General features: G+C 44.4%; 1 protein-coding gene across 1 annotated transcript; it reads left to right on the plus strand.

Moving 5' to 3' along the window:
- Positions 1 to 2003: 2003 nt before the first annotated feature.
- On the plus strand, positions 2004 to 23978 carry YWHAB (tyrosine 3-monooxygenase/tryptophan 5-monooxygenase activation protein beta). Its single transcript, XM_035006389.1, has 6 exons — positions 2004 to 2194; positions 16662 to 16964; positions 19126 to 19249; positions 20537 to 20700; positions 21634 to 21729; positions 22039 to 23978. The coding sequence occupies exons 2-6, from the start codon at positions 16671 to 16673 to the stop codon at positions 22093 to 22095; spliced, it is 735 nt and encodes a 244-aa protein (XP_034862280.1). The 5' UTR covers positions 2004 to 2194; positions 16662 to 16670; the 3' UTR covers positions 22096 to 23978.
- The last annotated feature ends 1469 nt before the right edge of the window (positions 23979 to 25447 follow it).

Genomic DNA, 25447 nt, shown 5'->3' on the forward strand with positions numbered 1-25447 from the left:
GCCTGGAATGCAGAGATGGTGAAAGCAGGTAACCATGCAACCAGTTAGCAGATACTCAGGGATGCCTGGCAAAGGGCATTCTGTTCCCTCAGCGTACTGATGACATCACTTGGGTGTAATTTTCATGAGCCCTCTGACCCACCAAGGCATTTTCTGGATGGGGACAGAAGGCACAGTCCGATTACATTAAGTCTTATTTCAACCTGAGCAATCTCTAGACTATTGATCTTTTTGGTTTGCCAAAGATGGATCCCCATGGAGAAGTTTTTGCACTGGGAAACTCTTCCAGGGTTCAAATCCTGTGCTTTGTTTTGTTTCGTTTTAAGATTTTTATTTATTTGACCGAGAGACACACGAGAGAGGGAACACAGCAGGGGGAGTGGGAGAGGGAGAAGCAGGCTTCCCACCAAGCAGGGAGCCCGATGCGGGGCTCGATCCCAGGACCCCGGGATCATGACCTGAGCCGAAGGCAGACGCTCAACAACTGAGCCACCCAGGTGCCCCAAATCCTGTGTTTTTAATGTCAAATCCATGCTGTTTACATTACACAACATCCTCTTTCACTCTTGCTCAAGTTAAAAGTGTAGGGGTCACTGGCACAAATGCCTATATGACAGATAACGTAAATGAGAAAAGCAGACTCGAGTCAGGAGGGGACCCTGGCACTTTGAAAAGTCTATGCCTGACCTAGAGTGGGCAGTCACTCCTTGGCTTCAGCCAATTGTTGCCACACAGAAATGTGGACACAGTGTTGCCAGACAAGGCACTGAAGCCGATTTCTGGTCACACAGAAATCGCTCAGTCTTTAAAAAATGTTGGCAACTAACACAAATGGTTTAGAAATACTGGAGCGGGCATAGTGGGAGGATAAGGCATCATCCAATTGAAATGGGGTTTTATGATGAGGGGAAATAGCAAGGAAAGGCGGAAGGTTAAGGGCGGCTTCTGGGGAACCTTAACACGGTCACACTCAAGGAGCTTATCACTTGTCTTCCAGGTCTGAGTAACCACCAAAGGATTTAAGCAAGAACAGGAAGATAAGAATGGCATTTTTTAAAGAGTTGATGGGGGCAGGGCTGACGGTAGGGTGATGAGTTAGAAGTCCACCATTCAGCTAAGTAAGAGTAAAGGAGAGATGACAAAGGCCTATTTACTTTGTTCTTTCTTGTACCAGACTGTAAACTCCAGGACAGCAGGGCCCAGCAGCCTTGTGCTTGCTGTGTCTCCAGCACTAAGTACAAAGCCTGCTCCATAAATATTTGTTCCAAGAATGAATGAAAGGGAGGGAGAGGAGGTGAGAGACATTCTGGAGAACTGAGTGGGGGGCTGTAAAGGCCGGTTTCTTTTCCTTAAGCTTCCCCTAGGAGCCTTGGGCAGGGCGTGTCTCAACGAAGAGATCGGAGACACAGGCTTCAAAAACAAAACAAAACAAAAGACTTGGCCGGTTCGATTCCTGGCACTTCACGTGGCCTGTCCTGTCCACAAAAGGAGAAAATGATGAGTGCCTCGAAGGGCTGAACGGAAGATTAAGCGACAATTGAGGGATGAGCAATTTCTGTCCTTCCCTAGGTCCAGTATTCCCAAACCACACAGCCAAAGGGGATTGACCTCAGCTTCCGAACCGGTGGCGATTCCTTTTTGGGTGGGGAGGGAACCGATGACCCCGGCGTCTGTGGGCCTGGCCCTGCCGGGTTCGAGCCCAAGGAGGGAGCACAGCACCGGGGGCTCGGGCCCGCCCAAGCCCTCGCTTCGCCCAGTACCCCCGGTTCCCACACATTCCCCCCCAGCTCCGCCCCCTCTTCTCCCACTGCCTTTCCGCCCCCCGCCTCCATTTCCGTCCTCCTCAGCCCGCCTCCTCCTCGCTCCCGGTCCGCGGCGTCCGGGTCTCCGCGCTCCTTCCTCCTCCCTCCGCCAGCGCCCCTCTCGGGCGGCCGGGGCAACCCCGTGCCCCGCTCGCCCAATGAGGAGCCGGCGCAGGGGCGGGGCGGGGCTCGGGCCGGAGCGGAAGTGGTGACCGGAGCGGAAGTGGAGCTGCCGCCACCGCCGCCGCCGATTCCGGAGCCGGGGTAGCTGCTGCCGCCGTCGCTACTGCAGCCGTCGCCGCTGCCGCCTGAGGAGTGGGCTTGGGAAGGAAGCGGTCACCGCGCTCGGAGCTTCGCTCACAAGCGTGTTTGCCTCCTGTTGCCCTCCCCCGGTGAGTGCGGCGCGGGGTCCGCCCGGGGCCCCTGGGGGCCCAAGCGCGAAGTCCTCCCCGCCCCCCCCGGCGGCGACCGCCGTGGCGACGCGGGCGACCCGCGGGTGGGCCCCGGGAGTGGGTGGCGCGCAGCTTCCCCGGCCCCGCGCGGCCGTCTGTGGCGCGGGCCCGGCCTGGCCGCGGCCCCTCCCTGTTTCCGGGGCCGGGCCCTTTAGCTCTCGGAAAGGCCCAGGCAGCCCTCGCCGCCTGCGGCCCTGCCCTGCAGGCGGGGTGCGGCTGCGTACGGGGTCGGAAGGGACCTTGAGCCGCGGACCCCCGATCCTCCCTCCCCACCTACCTTCGATGCCCGCGCGACCCCTCCCTGCTCCTCGGGCGGCGAAAACCGACCCTTTAAGCCCTGTCACCCTTGCTCCTTGCTTTCTGGTTTCCAAAAATTAAAATTTAACCAAACACGGGCGAGTTTTCGAGCCCCAGGGCCTCTGTTGACCCCCTCTGGATGGGTAAGGGGTTTAACCTTGGGAGAGAGCAGAGGGAAAACCCCCCCTCCCACTTTGCAGTAAAGCCATTTCATCATCGTTCGCTGGTTTGGGAGCCTAGCAGGACCCGAGATTTCCTGAGAAGCACAGGGTTGAGGGTTGAGTCAAGAAAAGGCATTTGTTGGAACCGATTACTGAGTCAGGCCCGATCTCCAGGAAAAAAAAGATCAGAGACTGAAAATCGGGAGCGTTTTCCCACGGTATTTACCGTCATTTAATGCCAGAGTCTTTTGTCCTCACCCCAAATTCCCCCATACTGTGTGTTACCACGTTTTTAGGACTGAAATTTGCCTGGTGGCCTCCCTGGTGGTAGGGAAGGGATAGGATTGATTTGGGCCCCCTTTCTTCAGAGGATTGAGTACATCTTTGTCTATTGCAAATGGAGAATGCATGTAATGGGGTTTTCAAAGGTGGCAGTATTGGTAAGACAATTTGCCAGCCTTTCCGTAAAAATGCATGTCTCTTGTCCTTGTCTTCACTTCTTTTCTTTTTAGTAAGGCTAGATAAGCATCAGACTCTGATTTTACTTGCTGTATGTGGGAGACCGGATTTGGCAGGATGATGTTGGGAACATACAAAATCAGGTGGCCACAGGATCCAAAAAGAAAGATGAAGCACTTTCAAGAATATGAAAATTGTCTGCATTTCTCACTGTGTCTCAATTGTTCATACGAAACCACACATATAGGCAGTTTATAGAACTGGACACGTGGCTACTCAGCTTTTTGCATTTTCTCTTTGGAAATGTGTATGTATAAATAATGTTTGATTCTTAGTGATTTTCTTCTTGACTGCTTCCAGTGTACCCCATTTCTCAGGAATATCTCAGTTGTCTGAGCCCTCATTTTTCTTGGATCTATTTCCTTAGAAGCATACAGGAGGGTGAGGGTAAAACCTCTTAGTTTTACTAGACCCAACTTAGAATTTTAGGTGTGGTCTTCCAAATGGAAGAGTAATAATCCAGTAGCAACTGCTGAATGATCTTCCTAGCCTCTCTTTTCAGTGAGATAAGAAACCATTCACCCATATTACAGATGAAGTCTTTATGAGAAATGAGGTAATTTGGCCTAGACCACACGCCTAGTTTTTAGATTGAATATCCTCATTCATCAGGAGCAAATATTTCTGGACTGTCAGCCCCTGGAGTATGGCTCCTACCCTATAATCTTCTGTACATTTCCCATCATGCAGTGCTTGTGTTATGTTGAAGCCATTTTAGAATTGGAGCTCTATAGATCAGGGAGGCAGCCTCCATAAAACCAGGCTGAGCAAATCCCCTGATGCTAGTTCTGGAGGCAGAGTCTCCAGAGATTTGAGCCACTGCGAAAAGTGCCTTTTGCTCATTTGGCTGTGCATACAGAAACAAAGAGCACTGGACCCGGAGTCAGATAAATTTGACTCAGGTCTTGCCTGCAGCATTTTCTAACTGTGGGATATTCACTATGTTACTTAATCTCTGGTTCTTAGTTTCTCTATCTCCAGAGTTGTCTTGGGGCCTTTTTACAAGCTGTAAACTGTTAAGTACAAGCTTTTGGTTTTGTTTTTTTAATCACAGAATTCACTATTAATGGCTTTCTTTTTTCTCTAGCTGCATTCTGATGAGACCCACCCCTGCTTTGTATACGTGTTGCTTTCAAAAATTGATATGTTATTGTAGAACTTGTGTACAGCATCTGCAGTCTTTCTGAGCCTGTTTTCTCATCTGTACAATGCAAATGGTAATAGTCTTTGTTGTGTTCCTGTGATAAACTCAATAATCAAAATAAGCATTTGGGATATAGTAGGTGTTTAATAAATATTATTTGACCATATCCGTGAATATACATAGAGACTAGATACAGGATATTGCTATATAGCATAGACACATAGACTCTATCTGTATGTGATTTATTCAGCAACTGATGAGGTAGCATCAGGGCAAATAGTCTATAATAATAATAGTATCACATTGCCTACTATGTGCCAGGCTTTGTTCTAAGCCCTTTACACATGCTAACGAAGCCTTCATAACAACCAATGATAGGTAAGTATTGTTAGCCCCATTTTACAGATGAGGCAACTGAGGCGTAGAAGAGTTAAATAATTTTCCCCGGGGTACACACACACACACACCCACACACCCACACAGCACAAGGTAAGTAAGTACTGGAGCCAGGAATCAACCCCAGGCAGTCTGGCTTTAATGGTAAGTGTCTAGCAGTGGTGGAGCATGTTTCATGTGAACACCGTTTAGTCCTTAATTTTTCTTTTTTTTTTTTTTTTAAAGATTTTTTATTTATTTGAGAGAGAGAATGAGATAGAGCATGAGAGGGGGGAGGGTCAGAGGGAGAAGCAGACTCCCTGCCGAGCAGGGAGCCCAATGTGGGACTCGATCCAGGGTCTCCAGGATCATGACCTGAGCCGAAGGCAGTCGCTTAACCAACTGAGCCACCCAGGCGCCCAGTCCTTAATTTTTCTTTACATGTATCCTATTGAATGTGTTTGGACAGGAATTTTAGCTATTTTTGAAGATACATGTGTAATTTATTGGAGGGACTATATTCCTTCTGGCCTGTGGGGATGATACTGCTGGTGTGCATCAGGAAGCAAGCTTGTGAAAAGCCCAGTGTTTCATCAGTTACTTTGTGCCATGCTGATTTATCTTAAGACTTGGTTCTTCATCTAACAGAATTTGGTCAGGACTCCCATCACTAATTTTGGTTTATCATACTACTTTTTCTGTAGATTTTTAGATTTTCCATATTTTGTCAGGGAGGAAGAGATGAGGAAATAGTAAATTATAATAGTGAATTATGTCCTATTTGGCTTCCTGTTCTTTCGGAGGCACCGAACTGGGCAATTTTCCTTTAAGGAATAAGGATACCCCAGAATGAACTAAGATTGACTGGTAAAGGGACTTTCGTTCCTTGGTTCCTACATTTTTCTAGGGAGAGGTGACAGACAAGTCACACTAGCAAGAGGGCAAGAAATTCATTGGATAAAAGCAATTTTTAAGCATTACAACCATCTTGGTCTCCACACGAGTATGGTTCTGGCAGTCATCTGTATGTCATGGGGGAGAAACTTAACAGTTGGAGCTGGATTCTAAGGGAATTTTTCTAAGGGGAATACTTAGGGAGGAAAAAGAGACTAAAGTACTTTTCTATTTTGGGATACGTGTGCTAAAAGCCAAGTAAGAAAGCTTACTGCTTCTGGGCTAAAAGATCTTCTAATATAGGCATAGTTACGTGTTTCTAATATGTACTTATAATGAGATGAGATTGATTGATGGCCTCAAGAGAACAAGTCATTCCCAGCAGACTGTAGGTTAGAGGGATGACTTTTTTTTTTTTAATATGGCCAGTCCTCACTTACGTAAGTTTCTTCCTGTTAGTTTTATTTCATTGTTTTCCCTAAGAGACCCAGCAGTAAAAAGTTATTTCTGAATGGCCTTGACCTGGACAGAGGTGACAATATAAGTAGATCTGAGTCCTGGCCATTGTTACTATTTGCCCACAAACCTCACCTTAAAGCTTGTTTGATAGTCTGTTGAGCTTTTGGCATGTGCTGTTTTTAACTTAAGTTTGATTTTTAAAGCTAGATAAATTAAGGCCAATCCCTGAAACCTCGCTGTGATAACTCTGTATGGTTTTTTTGAAAAATTGTCCATTCTGTCTTTTCCAAAAGTAAGCATTGAGAATCATAGTTGATTGTTAGGCGTTAGTGCCACACAGGAAAGGTGTGTACCCATTTTACCGTGTGACCCTGGGCAAGTTACTTTAGGCATCTATAAAAGGGGACAGTGGCACCTACCTCATAGAATGTTTAGGATTAAATGCATTGATAATAAAGCCCTAGTGCTTTACACATTTGGGTAAACTATAAATGATGGGTATTTTGGTTATGTTTACTGAATCAGTTAGCTGGTATGGACATTTGGGAAAAGAGGAGATGGACAGAAAGTACTCCAAGGGCTTGTTGAAACTCAGTTTGAATCTATAAATATAAAAATTGGTAGCTAAGAAATGTTAGTCAAAAAGCATAGTGTTGTTTCCTGATTGGAGCTGGGGTGGCTCTATTCTAAAGTAGACTAAGGCAGAGGATAAATATAGTCTGTACTTTATAGGTAAGAAGTGGTCTACTTACCTCTGTCCACATAGGAAATAACAGCCTTGTTCACTTCTTTTAAAAAGTGCACCAAGTGATCAAATAGTCATACTCAGCATGGCACGCATTGTGCCACACGTTGCGTACCCAAAGATAAAAGTCTGGGTTCCTACCTTAAGCTCACAGTCCAGTGTGGGAGTCAGTAAAGACATTTACAGTAAACTATGCTAAGTGCTACTTTAGAAATAGGCATAGGTAAGTTAACATGTGCCTTTCTTGTGAAAGTCTTTGAAGAAATCCGTCTGGATTTAAAAGAAATGAGGTGTGTAGGAAGTATCCCTTCCCTGGCTGACCACGTTCGTTAGAATTTTGTGTGGCTGCCATTTGAGTGCTTACAGTGTGTAGAGACTTCAGTATTTTGCATCATGAACTAAGTTACTCTTTCCAAGAGCCATATTAAATAGATTTGCCTATTTTATGCATGAGAAAACAGAGATCAGGTAACCTATGGCGTTGGTGTATGGTACTGGTAAATTGGGCTGGGTCAGTCCATTATGTTGGTGGGCTCAAAGCTTTTGAACCCTATTCACAGAATTGACCAATGGAGCTGTGTTTATGGATCAGAATTAGCAGATTGTCTAGGATTGATCACCTAACGCCAAGAGGTTAATTTATTGTCCTGTCTGCTGTTGATTCACAGTGCGTGACCTTGGGCATGTCATTCAATACTTCCCATTTTTTAAAGTTTAATTTTGGCTAATTGGACATAATTAACAGTGATACTGAACAACTGATATGGAAGAGGGAAGAGATTTTGAAGTGGAAGTGAAGTTTCCCTCCACAATTCTGTGTTTGCTGGACATCAGTGCTAATGATTTTGTACTTAGGACATGCTGGGTTTAATTTTCTAACAGAGAGCTGGCAAATGTTTGAATGGAGTTCAGTTTATGACAGGACTGTGAAATTTGTGTGTAGAATGGCACAGAGACAATTTTAGAGTGGGTGTTTTTCAGTGAATAAGAGCTAGGAGTACTTCACTTTTTCTGGGTAACACCCCCTAACCACCCGGCCCCACTGACTTTCTCAAGTCCCTCCTGCTGTAGCTTGGCATCTGTTTTTCCTTCAGCAGAGTGACTCCGGAACTGTAACTCTGGCCTTGTGGTGCTGTGGGTGCTCTGTCTGGAATGGTACCACTGTGAACACTAGTCAGAATTTACTGTCAGTTCCTTACCCCATGGAAGCTTGTGAGTCTGGATTTTTAAGATGCTCCTGTCAGTTTTCTCTCCAGATTCATAACTCTGCTCATCTCTTTATCTCCTTTGGCCTTTGATTTCCTCAGTTTCGTCTAGAAAAACATAATATGCTCTTTATTCATACATTGGTGTTTTTTGTACCTACCTGGAGTATCCTTTTTCTCTCCTGGCAGAACCTCTCCAGCCCAGAAAACCAGTGAGGACCCAGCCACTTTTATTTTTTTTATTTTTTATTTTTTTTAAAGACTTATTTATTTATTTATTTGAGAGAGTACATGAGAGGGGGGAGGGTCAGAGGGAGAAGCAGGCTCCTCGCTGAGCAGGGAGCCCGACGTGGGACTCGATCCCGGGACTCTGGGATCATGACCTGAGCCGAAGGCAGTTGCTTAACCAACTGAGCCACCCAGGCGCCCCGTCCCAGCCACTTTTAAACCAAACCTCTTCCCTCTAATTCTAGCTGGTTGCTTCTTCAAGAAGCTTTATAACCCTTAAATATGTGCCGTCTTCTTTTCCTACTGTGGGAGTGTAAGCTCTCAGAGGCGAGCACCACGCTGTTCTAATTGTATTTCTTGTGAATTTTGAGAAAAGTTCCTGGACATACTGGTAATGTATTCATTACAGTGGTTTCAACACACATTAAATTATATGCACTACATTTTTATGAAATAGCATAAGAGTAAGAATGTGTTGGAGCGTCTAGATGGCTCAGTCATTTGGGTGTCCTACTCTTGATTTCGGTTCAGGTCATGATCTCAGGGTCGTGAGATCCAGCCCTGCGTTGGGCTCCACCTACTGAGCGTGGAGTCTGCTTGAGATTCTCTCTCCCTCTGTCACCCCCCTCCAAAAAAAGCCCAAACCAAAACAAAAAGAGTAAGAATGTATCTACTGAGCCTTTACTCTGACCGGCATCATCTAGCCATTTTTTTTGTACATCCTTGAAAGCTGCTAATGTTTCCTTTTAACATTTCAGGTTCAGAGAAGTTACTCTAAAAATTGCCTGATTTCTCTTTAGAAGCTGAGGTTTGTAGTATGTAGGGCTTTCCTAGAAACAAATTCCATTCCTGTGTGTTTCATTATAGAGGTTTAGTAATCCTCACACATGATAGACAATGGAATCCATAATTTTAAATTTCTAGGAAATTATCAAATTCAGTTAAAGCTCAGTATTTCGGAATTGAGCATGGGGCACCTGGCTGGCTCTGTCAGTAGAGCACGCAACTTTTAATCTCAGGGTTGTGAGTTCAAGCCCCCCATTGGGTGTGGAACCTACTTTAAAAAAAAATTGAGCCTCTTTTCTTTAAAAACAAAACATAGCTGAAAGTTCAGTACTTCTAAAGGTCACATTTCACAAGGTCATTCTCTTCCTTTGCAAGGCTGCTTTATTTATTTATTTATTTATTCATTCATTCATTCATTCATTCCTTCCTTTGCAAGGCTGCTTTTTTTTTTAAAAAAAAGTCATTTGTATTTTTATTTTTTCCCTCTTATACTTGGATGTCTACTTCTGGCCCCTGGGAGATGGCCTCTGAGTATCCTGAACCTGGATAAGAGAAATCCCTTAGGCAAAGAATTTTGAAACAGAGGACCTTGATTGGTTCATAGATACTCTTGTTTCAGCATTTACTGTCAGATTTGAGGTTTCATGTATTTGAAGGAAATCCTGTTATTTCATGGGCACCCTTAGAATTATTTTTCATAATATTCTTTTTAGGGGTGTTTTACGAAAATAAAATACTTTTGCACATCTTTTTCTCCTTATTCCTATTATATGTATCTCTTTAACCAGATCTATGACATTAAATCTCTTCTTTTGACAACCACATAGTCTTGGACCAACTGTCCCTTTTCTTAACCTCTCCCCTGTTAGATATTTAGATTGTTTCCAATTTTTCACTAAGTATTGCCGATTTAACCAGCACATGCTTCCCATTCGTCTAAAGTGCTGCATCCAGTGGCTTAGAACAGATAGACACCCATCATCATCCTGTGGCTGTGCTTGAGAACTGTTCGGAGGCATCTCTGTGTCTTCCAGATCTGTGCCCAGCACAAGGAAAAGTTTGCTCTGGTGTCTTTGTGCTATTAGTATCAGGCCTGATGGTGAAACTGCAGTCTTTTAAGGTTTTTTAGGAGGCAAATAAAGGCTCTGTTGCTGAGGTTTTTCTTGGTGTAGGACATTGATTGAAAGTCTTAGAAGAAAAGTAGGTCCTGATTATAAACCATCACTTCTTAGCATTCAGTTCAAGAAAATTCAATTAGGAACTATTGGATAAAAGTGTTACAGTTAACCTGTGTCCGTTTTGAGGCTATTGAAGGGTGGAGTCTTATCTAGGAATGTTAACGTTAACACTGTAACATATTCCCTTCCTGTAGGAGATGAATCTAGACTTGCTTTCCTTCTCATGGGTTGTATGTTAAATAAATAAGAATCCGGGCACCTGGGTGGCTCAGTCGGTTAAGCGACTGCCTTCTCAGGTCGTGATCCCAGGGTCCTGGGATCGAGTCCCACATCGGGCTCCCTGCTCTGTGGGGAGCCTGCTTTTCCCTCTCCCACTACCCCCTGCTTGTGTTCCTGCTCTCCCTATCTCTCTCTCTCTGCCAAATAAATAAATAAGAATCCAAGCTCACACTGTGGTCTGAAACAGTGATATGTAGGTCCCGTGAGATGAACAACAGTACTTCGATTTGGTTTGCACGATGCATTTTTAGAAAAGATTTCCTTTAATTCCCTGCATCTCCTCTTCACAGCACGTCTTCTGAGGAGGGTGCTGTATCTCCAGTGTACAGATCGGAAGGCTGACGTTGAACAAGTGCACATGGCTTTGTAATACACATCCCTCTGTTAGACCTAGTCGTGCTGCCTTTCTGCTCTCCCGCATACAGCTGCCCTGGGTTCTTTCTGCTCTCTCAGTACTGATTTGTTGAAAAAATTTACAGGGGCGCCTGGGTGGCTCAGTCGGTTAAGCGTCTGCCTTCGGCTCAGGTCATGATCCCAGGGTCTTGGGATCGAGCCCCTTATTGGGCTCCCTGCTCGGTGGGGAGTCTACTTCTCCCTCTCCCATTCCCTCCAGCTTGTGCTCTCTCTCTCACCTTCTCTCTCTCTCTCTCTCTCAAATAAATAAATAATCTTAAAAAAAAATTACAGCTACTTATCTGAGCATTAGTTTTGTGCTTGGCACAGTGTGAGACCTTAAATGAGAAACAAATGTGAAGCTTTCCTTTGAGGACATATACACGTGGAACTGCTTGTAAAAGGACACTACTCTTCATCTGTACCAGCAAACATATGTAGTGTAGGCCCCGGACGGTGTGATAGGCTACAGGTGCGCTTGGATTCACAGGCTGGTACCTCAGTTGGGGGCTGGGGTAACCATGGAAGACTTTTTAGCCAGTTGGATGGATAGAGTTCGCATAGAAGGAAATAAATAGGAGAGCATTCTGGAGTGTGGCCAATGATAAAGCCTGACAGGTATGGAAGAGCCAAAATCATGAAGGACTTCGAAGGCCAGGCAGAGTTTAGATGGAGCTGCCCAAAAGAGAGTCATTCAAAGTGACTGAGTGAGGGTGACGGCAGGACTAAGAGTCACTTTGTTTTTCTTCTTTTTTTTTTAATTGAAGTATAGTAGATATGCAATGGTACATTAGTTTTAGGTGTACGAGATAGTGATTCGACGAGTTGATGTGTTAATTCTGTGCTCACCCAAATGTAGCCACCATCCGTCACTGTACAACGCTGTTACAGTACCACTAACAACATTCCCTGTGCTGCACCTTTGACTGAGTAATTTTAAAGTAGGGTGCAGGAATACAAAACATGAGGATTTAATGTGCTTGTAAAGAATAGGTGCTTTGAATTATTTGAGCAGAGAGAGAACTCTGCCAAATTTGCAGTTTTATTCTTTCATTTGGGGATCTGTTCATTCATTCAGCAGATGCTTGTTCATACTAATTATGTGCAAGGCACTGTGGGAGATCTGCCTGAAAGAGTTGATGGTGTGGCGAGGGACTTCAAGATATATACAGATAATTTTAGTACTGGAGAAATGTGATAGGACATTAAGCGAGGTATAGATGAAATGCTTTGTTGAGAGTATATTACAATTTCCACATGTGACACTAGCTACATGTGGCTGGTGGCTATCATATGAGACATCTCCAGCTTAGCGGCTTAAGAAAGGCTTCATGAAGGGGATGGCACTTGAGCCATGCTGTGAAGAATTTTGTATGCTGAGTAAATGGGAAAAGACATTCCAGGCAGAGGGAGTGGCTTGGTGAGCAAAGACAAGGAGACACAAAAGCAGACTCTGTAAGAAAACCAGTTTGGCAGAAGCACAAATTGTGTGGAAGGCATGTTTTGGCAAAAGTCGAGGAAGATAAGTTGGAAAATCTTCAATGACAGGAGGGAATCTGGCTATATCAGCAGGAGGGAACTTTAAAGAATTTTGAGCAGGAAGTGACTCGATCAAGGTTTTAAGAATGGGTCTGATCATAGAGACATGAAGGGGACTGCAGGTAGTGGATCTAGGGAGAGCGTGAATGGGAGGCTTAGTGCAGATGTAGAACTAGGAGGAATTCCAGATCTCCCTTGTCTCCTGCCTTCCTCCAAACTGCTGGGTGTTGTGTAACCCATTTCCTGTTGAAATTGGTCGAGCTGCTTCAAAATCCGTGTTATATAAGTCAAAAGTTACGTAAGCAGTAGGCAGCAGGACGTTTAGCTGTGGATTTTGTTTGTTGTAGTTGGGTGTGTGTGTGTGTGTGTGTGTGTGTGTGTGGAATTACATTTTTTTAAACAGATGGGTACATTTTTTAAGCATGCATTTGGTCTTACCATATCATGATGGCTCTCAGTGTCCAAGGGCTCTTCCAGTGATCCTAAAGAATCTTAAAATAGTTGGCTCCCCAAACAGGCCACATTTGATTTTGAGAGAAATAGGGCATGTACCTTTGGGAGCTCCCAAGGAGCAGTCAGGGTTCTCCAGAGAGGTGTGATTGAACTTTCAGTGCTTGGGAGGGGAGCTTAATTGGGGGGCCTGGTAAGGCCAAAGAGCTTCATGGCATCTTTAGCAGTGTTGGTCTTTTGTATTTCTCTATTACTCTTTTATAATGCTGCAGGGGGTGGCTTAGCTCTGAATTGGCTTTTGGCCAGTACTTTATTAATTGGAATCTTTCCTGGTATAGTTGTGCAGGTGCTGTTTGATGAACTTTGGAGTGGGCCGCTGAATGACTGCTAACTTCGAATTTGTCTGCAGACTGGACATTTCTGAAGTTGTTTAAAAGTTAACTTCTGTCTTCTCACTTTGAGGAACAAAGAAGTAGGATTATTTGCTGATGGAGGTTGTATCCTGATTGAAAGACTTTGCGGTCAAGAAAGTTAGACATAAACTGAGAAAGTATGTAATTGGAAGCCGCAGAATGGTGTCCTTTTGATGTACTTTTTTTTTTATTTTTTTTTTTTAAGATTTTACTTATTTGTCAGAGAGAGAACGCGCACAAGCCGGGGGAGCAGTAGGCTCCCTGCTGAGCAGGGAGCCCGATGCAGGACTCAATCCCAGGACCCTGGGATCATGACCTGAGCTGAAGGCAGGTGCTTAACCAACTGAGCCACTCAGGCGTCCCTTTTTTTTTTTTTTAAAGATTTTATTTATTTATTTGGTAGAGACCGCAAGAGAGGGAACACAAGCAGGGGGAATGGGAGAGGGAGAAGTAGGCTTCCCACTGAGCAGGGACCCTGGGATCATGACCTGAGCCAAAGGCAGACGCCTAACAAACTGAGCCACCCAGGCGCCCCAGGCATCCCTTTTGATGTACTTTTATCAGAGTAGACTAGGCTGTGTTGTGACAACAAACAGCACCAACATCTCAGTGACTTCACCCAACAGATTTCTTTTTTTTTTTTTTTTAAAGATTTTATTTATTTATTTGACAGAGAGAGACACAGCGACAGAGGGAACACAAGCAGAGGGAGTGGGAGAGGGAGAAGCAGGCTTCCCACCAAGCAGGGAGCCCGATGCGGGGCTCGATCCCAGGACCCCGGGATCATGACCTGAGCCGAAGGCAGACGCTTAACAACTGAGCCACCCAGGCGCCCCTACCCAACAGATTTCTTTTTCACACTGCCATGGCCAGTGCCAGCCTATAGGAGTCTCTGTACAACAGAGTCACTCAGGGACTCAGGCTACAGGCACTAGCCACCATCGAGAGCACATGGCCTTCTAGGCGCCTGATGTCAGAGAAGAAAGCCTGGCAAATGACATACAGGCTTTTCACAGTTTTCACCTGGAAATGGCATCATTTCTGCTGTTTCATGACGTAACTCACCCTGTGACCCATCCTGAGGGCCTGGGGGCTGCCAGGAAATGTAGGAGAGCAAGTGGAATGTTTTGTGAGGATTATTATCTCTGTTACAGTCTCATTCCAGTGACGTGGGTGAAGATGTCAGGCAGATCAGGTGAGACTTGCTTCACTTGAGTGGAAGCTTAGAATTGGCGAGCCTTATAGAGGACACAGCTCGAGTATGACTTAGATAATAAGCCATGGGAAGAAAAATAGGAGTCCTGGACTTACAGAACCAACTCCTTCTCAGTTGTTTAGATTTGGGGGAGATCTTACCATTGTGCTCCGTCTAATAAAACAGTTTCATGTGGTAGGGCCCTGTCTGTAGGATTTCTCACTTGAAAATACAGAAATGACTTGAGGCAAAACCATTTTGTGAGGAGAGGGCAATACTTCTTTTGCTATTTTTTTTTTTAAATATGTATTTGGCAGGGCGCCTGGGTGGCTTAGTTGGTTAAGCGACTGCCTTCGGCTCAGGTCATGATCCTGGAGTCCCTGGATGGAGTCCCGCATCGGGCTTCCTGCTCGGCAGGGGGTCTGCTTCGTCCTCTGACCCTATCCCCTCTCAGGTGTTCTCTCTCTCTCATTCTCTCTCTCTCAAATAAATAAATAAAATCTTTAAAATAAATAAATAAATAAATACGTATTTGGCAGAGGGTGAGGGAGAAGCAGGCTCCCTGCTGAGCAGAGAGCCGGACGCGGGGCTCGATCCCAGGGCCCCTGGGATCATGACCTGAGCCGAAGGCAGCCACTTAACTGAGCCACCCAGATGCCCCTTCTTTTGCTATTTTAAAATTATTAATTGTTTTCAGTCTTAAATTGTGATACTGTGTATATTGTAATGAAAGAATTTGGGGTTTTGTGGGGGTTTTTTTAAGATTTTATTTTTAAGTAATCTCTACACCCAACATGGGGCTCAAACTCATGACCCCGAGATCAAGACTTGCATGTGCTACTGACTGAACCAGCTAGGTGTCCCTGTAAGAATTTGTTCTAAAAATACTGATACTTCCGCTACTATTTAAAGTAGTATTTACCGTATTATACTTTAAGAGAGTAGTGTATTTTTACACTGTGGCACAGATGGAGACATCGAAATTTAAATTAACAGTGCATAAAACTTATTGGTTAACAAAAATTTTTAGCTACATATTATCCAAAAATTACTGCATTCTCTCTAAATAGTTATTATTATAGTGGGGAATTGACTAAGGTGAGGTGAATAATTTGAGGGGTATTTCCTGATCGGTGTATAGAGGATTTGGTAAGCTGAAGTCACTAAAATTTTTGTCTACTTCAGAAAAAATTTTAAATGAACTCAATTATGGTTTGAAGTTGTGTCTTGAATACACCTATCTCTTACAGCCTATACCATATAGAAAATTAGTGCCTGATAATTTGTACATAATGCTCTAAACTTCTCAAAGCACCTTTACGTAGATTAGGTCATTTGTTCTTACAGCAGCCCCACAGAGAGTAGGTAATGTTCTTACTTTCCAGTAAGGAAATTGAAGCTCTCAGAGGTTAAGTGATGTGACCAAGGTCATACTCCACTTGTAAGTAGCAGAGCTGGTGCTAGAAAGAGCCAGATCTGCCTGCCTTTAGTTTATGCTCTTGTCTACCGTGTGTCCTCCAAGTTAGCAAATTGCAGAAGATAAGACAAAAATGGCTCCTGTTTTTTCAGGTTCCTCCTGCTTGATGGGCACTGCCAGATGTAACATTTAAAGTCCTGTCTTTGCTTTAAGATTGAGGCAATCCTCAGACTTAAGGTGTTTTTCCTGATACTGTGGGGGAAAACCAGATTTGGCAAAACCAGACAATTCCTGAAAGAAGTTAAGGAAGTGTATTTAGCATAAGCTTCTAAAGAAATAAGTTCTTCAGCAGCCTGCATGTGTTGGGGACGCAGATCAGGCTCGTGGGGACAGAGAGACTGGAGTGTGCGGTCTCTTAGCAGTGTTGCGGGCACAACCCTTGCCTTCTCTGAAGCTCCATTTCTTCACCTCGAAAGAGGGGGAAGGGATTGTTGTGAACATATCTACCCTTTAGACTGTTAGGAAAATTAATTGGCAAAACAATTAGCAAGGTACTTAGCCCTGTAAGTGCTCATGTTCAGTATGGCGGAGGGCATTTGCAACTGCACGTTTCATATTTACACATGATTCTTGCCAGACGGGTTGGAAGGAGGTTCACACATGCATTTCCAGGGCCCTGAAGCCTGACACTTGCTTTCTCTCCCTTCTCTCTCTCTCGCTCCTGTTCTAGGGAACGACCATGGATAAAAGTGAGCTGGTACAGAAAGCCAAACTTGCCGAGCAGGCCGAGCGCTATGACGACATGGCTGCAGCCATGAAGGCCGTCACGGAACAGGGGCACGAACTCTCCAATGAGGAGAGAAATCTGCTCTCCGTCGCCTACAAGAACGTGGTGGGCGCCCGCCGCTCTTCCTGGCGCGTCATCTCCAGCATTGAGCAGAAAACTGAGAGGAATGAGAAGAAGCAGCAGATGGGCAAAGAGTACCGGGAGAAGATAGAGGCCGAACTGCAGGATATCTGCAATGATGTTCTGGTAAGAGGCCAGGGTTTCAGTGTCAAACGGCGATTTCCAAACAGTATTAATGTAACGTTCAAATGCAAACTCTCAAACGGCTCATGAGAGAAAGGTGTCTGAATATACTGGAAAGCTGCAGTCGGAACTGATTTTTAAGCATATGATGTGATTTTTCTCACCTCCTGTTTGATCAGAGGTTGCTCATCACGAATGGGTATTTTCCTCTCCCTTCAAAAAGACCTGTGACAAACAGGAGCGATGCATCCACGTCCCTCCATCTTTTCTTTAGAAATTGAGTGCATATAGGCAGGCTCTCAGGTAGGTGCAGCCACAGATAGGCTGTTCTGTGGCCGAGCCGCGATGTCATCTCCAGCCGGGGAGGCGGGAGCAAGAAGCCAAGCTCCCGGTCACCCTCTCCCAGTCATGTCCGCACAGCGTAAGGTCCTGAAAGTAAGCGACGTCTGTCAGTTCGGCCTGCGTTCCAAAGCCAAATCAAAAATGGTTTGGGGATCGTCATCTCCTGGGTTTTATATAAGCCTTAGTCAGATGATTGATTCGTAACTATTTCGCTCTGGCCAAGGTCTGGGGTTGGACGGGAGGGGTGCGTATCCTAGAGCAAATCATGATCATATTGTCTTTCCCTCACATCCTGAGCCCACTGGGAACTTTCTTTTTCTTCCAGGTGAAATCAGGTAAAAATGAACGGTGAGGGCTGCTTTGAAGGGAAAAGGAATTCACACTTGTGGATCTACCTCCTCCCCTGCTGGCTGCCTCTCCGAATTACTGCCCATGACACCTTTCTTTTGAAAACCAGTACAAAGCTTGTCAGCCATCAGGCAGTACTCCTCCTCCCTAAACCATAAGGAGTTACACCCTGTCTGTCTGCAAAGAGTATTAAAATGACTACTGCCCCTTGCGTCTTCTCACTTTGATTAAGTCCCCTTACAACTAAGCTTTTGCATTGAGCTGCTCTTGTTAGACTCATGGTATAAGAGTGTCACGGCTAAATTTGTTGCCTGCTGGTAATTTGGGGGTTTGTTAATGGTGCACTAATTCCTGAATGTTAGGTGCATCTGGTATTCACATGAAGTATGGCATGCATTCCAAGGGCAAGAAAGTTCCATAATTCCTGAAATGTAGACCAGCTTTTAAGAGCATCTGAAAGAATGTGAAGAAAAGCATGGTACTTACTGCCTCTTAACCAGTTTTTCAGGATGCCACATTCTAAAACAACTCTTCGAAAATATTGCTCTGTATACGAAGCTTGGACTCCTTCAGAACTGCTTTTGTTGTAAGCATAAATGTTTAAAGGAATTTATTATTAATAATAGTATTAGCTACTTTTTGAGTGCTTACTACGTGCCAGGCATCGTGTTAAGCGCTTTATGTACACTAGCTCATTTATCCTCATAACTACCCTAGAAGATGGCTATTGTGCTTCCCCATTGTATAGCCGGGAAAACTGAGGCTCAGGGTGCTTAAATCTTTTGTCCAGGGGCACAGATGGTAAACGGCAGAGGAGGGATTTCTACCCAGGTCTGATTGATTTTCAACTTAGTTTTTGGCAGTTTTGCTCTATTATCACCTTTTTCCTCCCCAAAGAAAGATTTTTTTTCTTTTTTTAAATTACAGAAGTAATACAGGTTCATGGTTTTAAAAAAGGGGGCGGGGGGTGACCAGGCAGAAGAGTATAAATCAGAAAGTAAAAATCATTTCTAATCCCATCACATAGAGAATCATTATTAACATATTGATCAATATCCCTCAAGAGTTTTCCCTTATGTATTTGCGTGTACACATACATATTTTAATATTAAAATAGGATTCATGTGGTACTTATGATCTTTTTGTTTCACTCAGACTTCTTTTGAGAACCTTTCCATGTTACCGGTGTAGTTCTGCATCATCATTTTTAAGGCCTTACGTGGCATTCCATTGTATGGCTATACTTTAATCAACCCCTTGTGGATGGTCAGAGTGATTTTTAATTGAAGAATACAGGCATCTGCTGTTAGGACCTGGGCTAAAAACCACTTAAAAGCTTTGGATGCAAATTATTATTATTTTTTAATCTTCAAAATTATTTAGAAGTGGTAGTGTGTCTTGAATCTCAAACATAGTTTTAACATCTTGTAAATAATATTTCCAGATTCTTAACAGAATGTGAATCATTTTTTAGGAGCTGTTGGACAAATATCTTATTCCCAATGCTACACAACCAGAAAGCAAGGTGTTCTACTTGAAAATGAAAGGAGATTATTTTAGATATCTTTCTGAGGTGGCATCTGGAGATAATAAACAAAGTAAGTAACTTTTTTTTTCTTTAAGAAATTTGATCAATAGTGGAGCCAGTTCTCCTTACTAATTTTAAACAGTTTTTGCTTTGTTTACCATAGATACGAACATCACAGTACTGAGAATTTAAAAGACCATTAGCATTATGCTGACCTGTGGTTAGCAGGTCAGCATAATGGGGGTGGACAAATTAATGTATCTAAGGGGAAAGTGCAGGGAACATTAAAAGTGTGATGAAGTAGTGCATTTAAAGATATCTTTTTCTTTTCTTTTCTTTTTTTTTTAAGATTTTGTTTATTTGACACAGTGAGAGAGGGAACACAAGCAGGGGGAGTGGGAGCGGGAGAAGCAGGCTTGCCACTGAGCAGGGAGCCCCATGCGGGGCTCGATCCCGAGATCCTGGGATCGTGACCCGAGCCGAAGGCAGACGCTCAACAACTGAGCCACCCAGGCGCCCCTAAAGAGGTCTTTTTCTTAAAAACAACAACAACAACTTGAGGATTATTTGGTATCTCTGTTTTTATTTTATTTTTAAAGATTTTATTTATTTGACAGAGACAAAGCGAGAGAAGGAACACAAGCAGGGGGAATGGGAGAGGGAGAATCAGGCCTCCTGCCGAGCAGGGAGTCCAACGCGGGGCTCAATCCTAGGACCCTGGGATCATGACCTGAGCCAAAAGCAGACACTCAACGACTGAGCCACCCAGGCGCCCCGATATCTCTGTTTTTAGAAGTAAAACTTCAAAATGTCTGATAGTACAAAACCACCGTAGTAAATAGTGATTTGTTTCCCTTATCACATAAGCGTTTTGTGATGTTGAGAACTACAGCTCTGCTTTATTAAGTGCCTACTATGTGCCAAGTATTTTAGAGTCTTATTTATTCCTTACACAATTCTGTGAGTTCCGGTGGGGATCTGCCCATTTTTCTGATGAGGAAACCAAGGCTCACGGAGGTTTTCACTTATTCCAAGGTTCACATTTAGTGAATGAGTGTTGGGAATTCAAGTTTGAGTCTGTTGACTCTCTAAAGTCCATGATTCTTCCACTGGAGCATATTGTTTCCCATGTTCTATTTTGTTGAAGGTTATTTCTGCTTTGCCCCAAAGCATTTAATGTAGTACTTGGCTTAGAATAAACATGTAACAAATGGTTGTTAATCAGATGGTGGAGACACTGACCCCTTGTTTGATCACTCCTCATTCCTGCGTGCTGAGGTAAAATAACTGGATGGTAATCCAGCATGTGATGACCTAGGAAAGAACCTCCCCTTTAATGTTCTTATCTTTCTTATAGCCACTGTGTCGAACTCCCAGCAGGCTTACCAGGAAGCATTTGAAATTAGTAAGAAAGAAATGCAGCCTACACACCCAATTCGACTTGGCCTGGCACTGAATTTCTCAGTCTTCTACTATGAGATTCTAAACTCTCCTGAAAAGGCTTGCAGCCTGGCAAAAACGGTGAGAAAGACCCTCTGTGGTTTCTGATTGTAGTAAAACACTGCTTGTGTGTGTGTGGTGGTTTTTTTTTTAATAACTTCTTTTTATTGCCTGAATTTAACAACTGATTGTCCTAGACCTCTCTGAAGATGTTCTGGAGAGAGGAGTAGATCTTTTGTGACATAAATACAGACCTGTCACTTTTTGATTTCTTCTCAACACTTCCTGCTGATTTTTGTTTTCGTTGTGTAATTACTGGTTTGGGGGTGGTTGTAGAAAATTCAGGGGGAAGGTAGCGTGTTGTTTCTTGTCAAGCTTTGGGCTCTGTAGGCCTCTGTTAACGTATTGTAGTCCTTGTACCGAGATTTGAAGTTACAGCTGTGTGAAAGAACTCAGACCAGGTTTTCATTGTGTGTGCTGGGTTACCTCCTATCTTCTATTAGTAATTCAGTCGCCTTTTCTACATATTTTTTAGTCTTTCAACATGCACAGTGTTATTTAAATTTTTTTTTATTTTGGAAAAAGTACATGAAATGAATTCTCTAAGGTCTGTCACTTAATTGAATCAGATTTAGTGGTGTGAACTTCGGTGTTCCCTTTATTCCTTGTATCCAGACCTTTTGAGTTTTAGTAAAGAAAGAAAAGGATTACCAGAAGTATCTTTGGCAATTAAAAAATTATGTGGATTTGTGCTGGGTTGACAGTAATACCTGCTGTCTTATCACATATAGTGAAGTTCTTATCTGGAATTTTTTGTCATTGTTGGTTGGTGCTTTATAAACATGCATTATCTGTTTGTTGAAACAACTAGCAAACAAGGTCATTAATAATAGCCTCAGTTCCCCCAAAGTACTGTACAGGAAAAGAAAGTATATTCATTTGTTAACAGAAAAAAATTGGGCTAAACTAGCTCCAGAGAACCTGTGACAGTCAGCTAAAGGCTCTTTGTTGTAGGCCTTTGATGAAGCAATTGCTGAATTGGATACACTGAATGAAGAGTCTTACAAAGACAGCACCCTGATCATGCAGTTGCTTAGGGACAATCTCACAGTAAGTACTGCTGGTTTACAACACTGCTTCTGGAGGGTTTAGAGTCTTGTTCCTATCACCGACCTAAGAATTCACTATTGCCTAAAACTTGAGGGGATTTGGACCCTGTAAGTAGAGTTAAATGTACTAAATTGCTAAATTGGTTGTAAATGACTGCTGAAGTTTTGGCCTTCGCAGTTCTTGCGGCCTGCAGTAAGACAGTAAGAATTGGAAGCAGTTAAGTGAGATAAGGTGGTCCAGACTGGGCCTGCCTCCCTGAGTGCATTTTAGGAGCCCTGTTTTGATTAGAGCTCTGTTTTTCTCTTGCAGCTGTGGACGTCGGAAAACCAGGGAGATGAAGGAGATGCTGGGGAGGGAGAGAACTAATGTCTGTTGTGCTTCGTGATCTGTTCAATGTCACTCTGTACCCTCCACATATATCCCTTTGTGCGATAAAAAAAAAAAAAAAAAAAGAGTCGTACGTCGACTTTCAGTTTTTCACAGCCTCAGCCTAGCAAAATGGTCCATGGGATAAACAGCTGGTGTTTGTATCTAAAACTCAGATTGGTCACATAAATGCCACGGCATTCTGAAATTTTGATTTTGATTAACATTGATAGGATTACTGTGTGTTGAATTTTTTTTAAACTGAACACTGTGATTATGGGGTTTTGTAACTTAGCAGAACTCTTACTGGTAGAAAAACTAGACCTGAATTATGTGTAACTTTTTGGAAAGTTTAATCTGATATCAAACTAGTCACTGAAATAACAGTTCCATTGTAAAGTTGTACAGAAAGTTATAGAGATTATATTGGGACGTGGAGTGAGACACCTGTCCTGTGACATTCAAGTGTGACAGCAACTCACAGTAGTTCTGCCTGTTTTTTGGGGATTATAGACACTTGGCCAGTTTGGGCTGTTGCCACTCGAAAGTTCGTGACTGCAGATGTCCACAGTGTCTTCCTCTGAGTAAACTCGAAGCCTGAAATGGAAACTCTTTGTGGCAGATAATTGGGTTTTGACACCATGCAAAGGTCCAGTGTTCCTAGAACACGTGACTGACACCCCTTTCCCACAGCCATCTTACTGATTTGCAACTTGTGCTCCAGTAGTGGAATCTGTTTTCCTTGTAACCAGGACCTGAAGAAGAAAAAAGCCGTGTATCTCATGAATGGCCTTATCTGTTTCCTGGGTGATACCTTTAAGAGTCATGTTCTGCAGAGACTGCCTTTCACTTAAGAAGTACTCAGTCTTTGGGTGCTTCCTAGCTTGGGGCTTTTAAATTTTGAAATCAAACATTCTTCCCACTGTCCTTTTTGACTGTTGACTTTGGTTTTTCTTTTCCCTCTTTAAGTTTCTGTCCTCTTTCCTTAACATTTTTTTCATTTTGAATTCTGTCGTTGTCTTCTGTTCTTTGTTTAATACTGTTTGGGCAGGGTGGGGGCCTGAAGGGGGTGAGCAAAGATGGCGAGCACTTTGGTCAGCAGGCCTCGCTTCAGAGAGTTGAGAAGAGCTTCCAGCACACAGCTCTGGCTTCCTCCGGTTCTCGGCACGCTTTTTGCTCTTCAGTCAGACCAAGATTGAATCAAAGAAGTGTTTTTAAATACCCATGATTTCTCCCTGTGTTGCAGCCAGCCCTGATGACGCTTGTTAGTACCTGTCACCAGATCTCCCACGTGTGCTCCTCCAGCCAAGTTCACAGACCTGTTTGAACAAGACCCTATAATGCAGGGAAGTTGCATGAACACCACAGTGGGGAGAGTCCAGAATAGCCAGGCCTACCAGTCTCACAGTACCCCCTCTCCCTTGAACATTCCACGTAGCTGTAGTGTCCACCTGTTTGTCCATCTGCTGAAATGAGAAAAGAAACATTCATGCACTGATTTAAAACCAAAAAAAAAAAAGAAAAAAGAAAAAAAATCCCTCCCCCCTTTCTAGCTGAACAAAAATGTGCAGTTAATACTTGGCGCTTGAAAATGCAGTAGTGAATGTGGAACGAGCCTGTCTGTATATCTGGTAGCTCTATCTTGCTTCCGTTTTTCCTTACCAGTATTCTGCCTCACGTTTGCTTCTGTGACGGTCATATTGCCTAGCAAGCACTCCTGTGGTTGTGAAAATAGTATAGCAAAAAAAAAGAAAAAGAAAAATCCCCGGTTATTGATGTACTAGATTTGTGTATGTCTTTTAAAAGTTCTAGTTCCCACCTTAACACGGAATAATCAGGAAAAGTGTAAAAATTCAAAAGTGAAATAAAAAATTTTATCAGTTGCCTGTGAACGGATGTATGGCGCCATCTCTGTCACTGCCAGGACCAGCTACCTCTTCTGGTCACACTCACTCGTGGCTCTCCTCTTTCTTTAAAAGTAGGGAACATCTTTATTTCATCCTATTTAGAACCAGAAGTCAAGGTGTTGTAAAGGGGAAGAAATTACCATTAATAAGCAGCCACTCTCCACCTATTAGGGGACGCTTCTCCACCCTCCACAACAGACCATCCAGGTGTTAGGTCCTCTTGTAGCTTCGAAGATTTGCTGCGAACAGTTACTTTGCATCCCATCAAGATGCGCGCTCACGCACGCACACCCTTTTTTGACCCTGAGGTGTAACCAAGCCTGTTAGAGATGCTTGCCTAAGGCTTGGGCATCCGCAGGCTTCTACCAGACTGTCCTCTGTCCTAACACTTTCTGGGAGCCCGCAGCACTGTTTCCTCATGGCATTTGTCCCCTTTCTGAAAACTTCCACACTCCCATAAGGAGAGGGAAGAAATGAGGGTTATTTTTCAGCCCAAGATTAGAATAAGTGGCGCTTGCTTGCTACTGCATGGAAGCTGAGCAACCAGACTAGTTCAGAGCTCTTCCGCCTGTGGAAACCACACTCAAGCAAGGTCAGTGGGAGCCTGCCTGCTTCGTTGCAGTAGGGAACCGGGGGAGTCCCTGTGAGGGGCAAGGGGAGATACTGGGAAGTACGACTGGCCCACAGCGCATTGCAACTTTTCTTCTAGGTGCCTCCACACCACCGGTAGGTTGAGGCTGCAAGCGCACCTTGGGGCTACTGCCACCGCCTTGTGCTGTGAGGTCCCTTCTGTCCCCATACAGTAACTGAAGCTTCCTGATGGAATGCAGGTGGAATGGCTTAGTCAAAAGAAAGTTGGGGTGGGGTGGGGGTCGCCTGGGTGGCTCAGTGGGTTGGGAATCCGACTCTGATGTCCTCTCAGGTCATGATCTCAGGGTTGTGGGACACAGCCCTGTGTCGGGCTCCACACTGCGCGTGGAGCCTGCTTAGGATTCTCACTCCTCTGCACCTCCCCGCCTCTCTCTCTTAAAAAAAAAAAGTGGGCCAGGAATATCCCTTGGTGATAGGAGAGTCAGTGTCAAGGAAGGCCTTGGTCTCGAATTCTCAAGTGGAGCAGGCAGTCCCGGGTCATAAGGCCGGTTCCAGAGCGGGTACTGGATTTGGGCTATCTTGAGAAAAAGACTCCTTCCAGGAGGCAAGGGGCACAAGCTTTGAAACTGGGTGTCGGGCTCAGGATTCTCCTCGTCTGTGAGACGCCCAGAAGGCACCGGCTCCCCTCTGCGCCGTCCCGGTTTCACTGCGAAGGGAAATGGACCCAGAGGCCCAGAAGGCAATGACCTTCGGGACTGGAACAAGTCTCGGGCCGTCCCTGACCCGCGTCCCCGCAGCCCGACCCGCGGCGGGGTTGAGGGCGCGCCCCGCCTCCGGAGGCGGGCTCCCAGAGG

This window comes from Mirounga leonina, unplaced genomic scaffold, assembly GCF_011800145.1.
Source record: "Mirounga leonina isolate KUSES-001 unplaced genomic scaffold, KU_Mleo_1.0 Mir_150, whole genome shotgun sequence".
Taxonomy (NCBI): domain Eukaryota; kingdom Metazoa; phylum Chordata; class Mammalia; order Carnivora; family Phocidae; genus Mirounga; species Mirounga leonina.

Excerpts from the sequence above, each read along its gene's own strand:
- YWHAB (XM_035006389.1), top strand. The coding sequence starts at position 16,671 with ATGGATAAAAGTGAGCTGGTACAGAAAGCCAAACTTGCCGAGCAGGCC. Across the intron at positions 20,701-21,633 it reads CTTGCAGCCTGGCAAAAACG|GCCTTTGATGAAGCAATTGC; the intron begins GTGAGAAAGACC and ends TCTTTGTTGTAG. Across the intron at positions 21,730-22,038 it reads TGCTTAGGGACAATCTCACA|CTGTGGACGTCGGAAAACCA; the intron begins GTAAGTACTGCT and ends TTTCTCTTGCAG.